At 43.4% G+C, this 6,501-nt stretch overlaps 1 protein-coding gene across 1 annotated transcript in view; it reads left to right on the plus strand.

Moving 5' to 3' along the window:
• Positions 1 to 2,234: 2,234 nt before the first annotated feature.
• LOC133451194 (PR domain zinc finger protein 12-like) overlaps positions 2,235 to 6,501 on the plus strand; it is an 8,413-nt gene continuing 4,146 nt past the window's right edge. Inside the window, exons 1-3 of the mRNA XM_061730160.1 lie at positions 2,235 to 2,562; positions 5,092 to 5,157; positions 6,357 to 6,481. Coding sequence (XP_061586144.1) covers positions 2,235 to 2,562; positions 5,092 to 5,157; positions 6,357 to 6,481 — 519 coding nt within the window. The remainder of the gene's footprint in view (positions 2,563 to 5,091; positions 5,158 to 6,356; positions 6,482 to 6,501) is intronic.

A 6,501-nucleotide genomic window follows, 5' to 3' on the forward strand; every position in this document is an offset into this window, starting at 1 on the left:
GTTTTCGTGCTCCGTCAGTCACGCTGCTCCTCCTCCTCCTCCTCCTCCTCCTCCTCCTCCTCCTCCTCCTCCTCCTCCTCCGCTTCTCACATTCCACTGCTTCATATTTCAGTTTTCTTGGAAACAGGACCTTCGGAGCGTCTCTTCCAGCGCCTGCATGTTTTGGTGTGAAGGTCCATGTGAAGGTTCTCTGAGGTTCTGCTGGGGGTCCAGAGGGATGGAGCTCCAACCTCTTCAATGATAAATGAAAACACACTTGATTTGTGAATTGGAAGCTCAAATGCATGTGAAGAGGACTAAATATATGTAAACATGTTATATATTGACATAATGTGTGTCATTTTTATGTATTATGTTTGAAATAGAATAAAAAGTGCAGTAGATTCTGAAAGAAATTCATTTAGACTATAAATAAGTGACATTTGGACTTTGTAAAATTACATATTTGTAAAAAAAAAAAAAATAATAATTTCTGACTTTACAAGTTTGTGAGAAATGAAACTCAGAAATTATATAATCTTATAAGGAAAACCTCATAATTTATGACGTTATACATCACACATTTTTAAGAAAAGCTTCAGAAATATGCACTGCAAAGACTGACTGTATAAACACACGCATTTGCTTAAATGAATAAATAAATAAAAATAAATTATGAATCAAGAGAGTAGATTTTGAAATCTGGACGCCGCTGAGTTTGTTCAGTTCAGCTGCTCCAAAGGAAGGTGATCCCCGGTGACTGTAGACCTCCTACACCCGCTCAGAGTCCACTCATCGCTACGAACCGCTCCCATCTGCATTTGATCAACAAAAACCTTCTCACCTGCTTGTCGCATGCTCTGGGGTGTCTGAGCCTCCACTTGCAGGTTCCTGGGATGTTCCCAAGGTTCCTGGCATGTCCTGATGCAGTGCTAGTCTAGACTTCAGAGAGAGTGGGGTTCCTTGCAGGCGCAGCTCCTCGCATCATGATGCTGCCACCGCCGTGTCCCGGTGCAGGAGCAGGCGAGGAGCAGAGCTCAGACCAGTCAGATCCGGATCAGGGTGTCCTCTTGAGGGCTGGAGGTTTGTCTTCCAGCCTGCAGTGGGGGCCCGAACCTTCGATTGTCCATGAAAGATCGACGGCTCGTCTTTTTCTGCCTGCAGGTCAGTCTGACAGCTTTTAAATCAGAAATAAGGACTTCAATCTCAAATTTTTGGGGGGGGGGTTATGAAGTCAGAAATTGTGAGTCCCTCTCCTGGAAATTTGAAATTTTACTTTAGCTTCACAAATGTGGCCTGTTTTCTTCTGAAAGTCTAACAGATTGGAGCTTGGACAGCGTAAAGAAGACGGTGGATGGTTGGCTGTCTGCGTTGCTCTGCAGTGAAAGTGGAATCCTGAGGTCCCGTAAAGCAGGACGGCGTCTGCATCTCTTTTCTTGAGATGGAGGGAAGCCCTGAAGCTGCAGCTGCAAACAATTGTAGGTCCCTATCCATCTTCAAAAGTCGCTCAAGAGAACATTTAATTCAACAGTGTAGCCAAGAAAGCTCTTGCTTTTCCCACTGTTAATGTTTCTTTTGTACTTCATAGCATAATATTCATATTTTCATAATCATATCTTTATAGGTCTACAGTAATATTTTATTTTCATTCATGTTCTGCATGCAATTTTTATGATGTATTATTATTACTTTTTTATTTTATGATTTTGTATCCTCATAACTATATTGTTAAATGTTATTAGGTGGGGGCTCCTCATAAGCCTACTGGCTGGCTTGCTCCTCCCTGCACAGTTTCTTTTAACTGCACTTATTTGTGTGATGTTATCTTTATTGTATGTGCTAAATAAAACTAAACTAAACTAAACTAAACGGACCCTCCGGGGGCTTTGGGGGTCTGTGAGGGGGTCTGTGTAGGTGTGGGGGGTGTGGGGGGTGTCTGGATCCATGCAGGGGCCGCTGCTCTGGGGGTCAGCCCGCCGTGACGTCTCATTTCGGCCTAATTGAGTGCAGAAACAGAGCCGTGCACGGAGCCAAGCGAGGGCGGGCGGAGGCCCCTCCCCTCGCGGGGAGGTGATGCGGCTCCTCCGGTATAAAGACCCCCCCACTCTCCCGCAGCCGCTGTCTGCTCCCCGCAACTTCTGCTCGCGGCTCAAACTCTGCTCGGAGTTTTCTGGAATCTTCTCTTCACCTGTGGAACCAGAACCAGAACCAGAACCCCCCCTGCAGCACACCTACACCCCCCACCCCCCTCCAGCATGGGCTCCGTGCTGCCCGGCTCCTCGCTGGCCCTCAAGCCGGCCTTCAGGCCGCAGCAGCCGCTCTCCCTGGCGGACGTCATCACCTCCGACGTCCTGCACAGCTTCCTGTACGGCCGCTGGAGGCACGTCCTGGCCGAGCAGCAGCAGCAGCACCCCCCGCATCACCCGCAGCACCACCCGCAGCATCAGCACCACCCGCAGCATCAGCACCACCCGCAGCATCAGCACCACCACCCGCATCAGCAGCACGAGGACCGCGCCGCCCCCAGCAGCAGCCCCAAGACCGCCTTCACCGCCGAGGTGCTGGCGCAGTCCTTCTCCGGAGGTCAGTGGCTCCATCACCCACCGTCTGATTGGGATCAATTATCGAATCCATCAGTAACACCATAGTTTCACTCGACAGATCTAAATCTGCTCCTTTACGGAGGATAATTACGGAGTTTTATTGTCATGACTGCTGATTTAGGTAAAAGCACGCATGTTGCGTCGGGATTCCAGAACACTGGCAGAGAAATGTGATCAATAACGGTCAAATTTAATCAAATACATGTTGACCTCCGAATGTCAAACAAATATTCAATTCAATTTTATTTGTATAGCGTCTATTACAACAGAAGTTGTCTCTAGGATCTTTCCACAGACCCAGAACATGACATATTAGGTCAATTTTTCTTTAAATTCTGGCTAAATAAAGTTACCAATTATTAACTGTGAAAGTAAAACCATTTCAAAATTAATATGAGGCTATTACAATTAAGATTATAAAAATATTACAATTACTGATGAAAGAAACGTAAAGAAAAAACAAACATACAATGTAATAGAAATGATTAAATACCATTGTAATGAATATGGAAATGTATCTAAATGTTTCCAAGTCGATAATAAGGATTCAATTATTAATAAACATTTTCAGCTGATCTTCATTTTAAATACAGAAATGCTTCTAAGAGAAGAAAGACATTTTGACCTCGAACTTATCATAAATAGGCCTACATAATTAGATACACAATTGATCAATTTTATTGACTGAATTCACACTCATAATTTAAAAAAGTGTATTTACATTAACTTAGTTGAATTTGATTAATTTATTATCGCTTCTTTAATGGGAAACAAAAACAGAGAAAAATGTAATATTTTCTTACTCTGATCTGCGTTCGGAAAAATGAATAAATGTTACATTTGAAAGTCTCTTTAAATGTGTTCGTTTTGACATGTTAAAACAATGATTTGCAACGTTCCTTATTATTCATAAATCATCCTAAAACTCATCAGCCTCCGATCAGACCTGCTAAATTCAGTTTGGACAACCGTATAAAATATACACGATTTGAAAATAATTAACCCCGATTAGTTAAACTAATAATGAATGATCTGTTAATTGCTGTTAGATTGTTGGAAGTGTGTGAGCAGGGAAGCGGTGTGTGATGCGCGGCCGACCCGCCTCGGCCCGCGGAATCCCCAATGCGGCGCTTATTTTCATTTTAAATCATTTAAACCAATTATTCGTTTCGGCTTCGTGTAAAATTCGTTCGGAATATTTTTAAAGAAGAGATCTGAGCTTGAACCGGCTGCGGGAATGTTTCCGTTTAGTTTCTACGGATTTATTTCTGCTGCGGTTTTCAGGTTTAGGGATCGCAGTCCGCCTTTTCTCCGTCGTGTGAACTGAATCCGCGGCTTGTCTTCGTTTTCTTTTCTGCTTTTTAACTCGGGTAATCCTCCAGCTCTTTAATCTCGGGTTAAATCTTTTCTCCTTTATGTCACTGCGGGTTTCACACTCCGACTGAAGCGTGAAAGCAGCTGTGACACCGAGGAGGACACTCTTTTTTTTTAACCTTTGTTGAATTTTCTTTTTGAAAAATCACTTTCATTTTCTCCTTTTTTCCTCTGATATTTTTGTTTTTTTTTCTCTGAATGCCGGGTCTCCTGGGAGCGTTAGAAATGGAGATTTGCGTCTATTCTCGGCTCGTTGCGCAGCAGGTTCAGCTGTGTGAACATAATTCGACTAGTGAAGGAGAGAAAAGGCTATTTAACCCCCGCAACTCTCTTCCAACTCGCTTCTTGTTGAATCGGGGTCTCGAGGGAAAATTCAAGGGATGATGGTGATCTTTGCCAACAAAGCTCCGCAGAGCTGCTAATGCCCAGAAATAACTCCAGTCAGCAGAGAGGAAGCGGGTTGTGTTTCTGAGACCATGAGCCTGACCCGGTTGTGAATGAATGAATGAATGAATGAATGAATGAATGAATGAATGAATGAATGAATGAATGAATGAATTGTTATTAATTAACCCTTGTGCTGTCTTTGGGTCAAGGGAGAAAATAAGTAATGGAGGAAGTAAGGAAGAAAGGAGAAAAGAAGGAAATAAGGAAGGAAGGGAGAAAAGATGGAAGGAAGTAGGGAGAAAGGAAGGAAAGAAGGGAAGGAGGAAGGAATGGAGAAAAGGAAAGAAAGAAGGGAGGGAAGAAGAATGGAGAAAATAAGGAAAGAAGGAAGGAAAAGAAAAGAAGGTAATAAAGGAAGGAATGACGGAAGGGAGGTAGGAAGAAAAAGGAGTAAAGGAAGGTAAAAAAGGAGGAAAAGAGGAAGGGAAGAAGGAAGGAGAGAGCATGGCAGGAGGAAAGAAGGATAGAAGAATTGGGTCATTTTGACCCAAACACAGCACAAGGGTTAATGTGTCATACACCTCTAAGGTTCCAGCCTATAGGGCTGAAACGACACAGATACATTTTGCCAGCAAACAAACATCAGCTGCGTTACAAATTCCACTTATACATTACAGATCAAATTACAGATCCTTTCTCAGTTTCCATAATAATTGTCCTTTCTGTTTCTGTCTGTGTTCGTGTCCAGAGGTGCAGAAGCTGTCCAGCTTGGTGCTGCCCAGTGAGGTGATCATCGCCCAGAGTTCAGTCCCAGGTGAGGCCGCTCTCTCTTCTTACTCCGGGAATTTTTTAATTTAAAATGTGCCAAAGTTTATTGTAATCCCTTCTGTCCACGTTTGGGAGCTTTTCCTTCCCCGAACATTGTCTCTATTTGTTGTTTTGTGTTGGTAAACTGGCTCAGAGAGACAGTGGAAGCCAAGAGGTGAGTCCAGCTACTAACGTGAGGGCAGTTCCTCTACCGACCACTGGGGGGCGGCATCCAAAAGTCAATCTGATCCCCAAGTGTCTATGGAGGAGTATTAGGTCCACGCAGGAGAAAAATAGAAATAATATTTTAGAGGAGGAAGATTTTTTTTTTCCTTATGCACTTTAGAAAAAGTCGAAATGTCGAGAAAAAAGTCGAAATGTCGGGATTAATGTTGAAGTACAATTTCGAGAAAAAAGTCAAAATGTTGTGAAAAAAGTCAATTTCGTGAATAAAGTTGAAATATTGAGAAAAACGCGAAATGTCGAGATTAATGTTGACGTACAATTTCGAGAAAAAAGTCAAAATGTTGAGAAAAAAGGCGAAATTTCGACTTTATTCACGAAATTTCAACTTTATTCTTGAAATTGTATTCCAACATTAATCTCGACATTTTTACTTTTTTCTCTCGACATTTCAACTTTTTCTCGAAGTGCATAATGAAAAAAAAATATTCCTCTAAATTATTATTTTTATTTTTCTCCTGGCCCTAATATATTAACAGTCTGGAATATAAACAAAGAAAAAAGAAAACAGTTTTGGTCTGGCCGGCCGGCTGCTCGGATGCTCCAGCAGAGCTTAGCCGGAGCTCAGGTGTGGTTTCCATAGTGACACTTGAAACGAGAGCAGGACGTGTTCCGTCAGAGTGAATGTAAGCTAATGTGAGTTCTGCATCACAGAAGCATGAGCTAAGCTAAGTTAGCGTAGTCAGGCCCCCCTGTGGTTGGGTGGGCGTGTTCCAACCAGCTGCCAGGTTCGTTCATCGGCGCATGTTTGGATTATCCAGGGTGGAGTCAGGCTCACTGACTCAGAACTGCTCTTCTCTAGCTCTTTTCACACGTCCATCCCGTAAACGTGACTTTGAAATGTAGCGCTGCTTCGGCAACAAGGCATCGTCAGTCGCAACGCTCCGGTTTGTGGGGTGTATGTAGAGCTTTTACGTGTAAAAGTGCAGCAGTGTGACAGCATTCCCGGTGTTTGTGTTGCAGGAGAAGGTCTGGGTATTTTCTCTAAAACCTGGATCAAAGCCGGGACGGAGATGGGACCGTTCACCGGACGCCTGGTCTCCCCCGAACACATCGACCTGTACAAGAACAACAACCTCATGTGGGAGGTAAGACAGCAGGGTTTTAA

This window comes from Cololabis saira, chromosome 9, assembly GCF_033807715.1.
Source record: "Cololabis saira isolate AMF1-May2022 chromosome 9, fColSai1.1, whole genome shotgun sequence".
Classification (NCBI taxonomy): domain Eukaryota; kingdom Metazoa; phylum Chordata; class Actinopteri; order Beloniformes; family Belonidae; genus Cololabis; species Cololabis saira.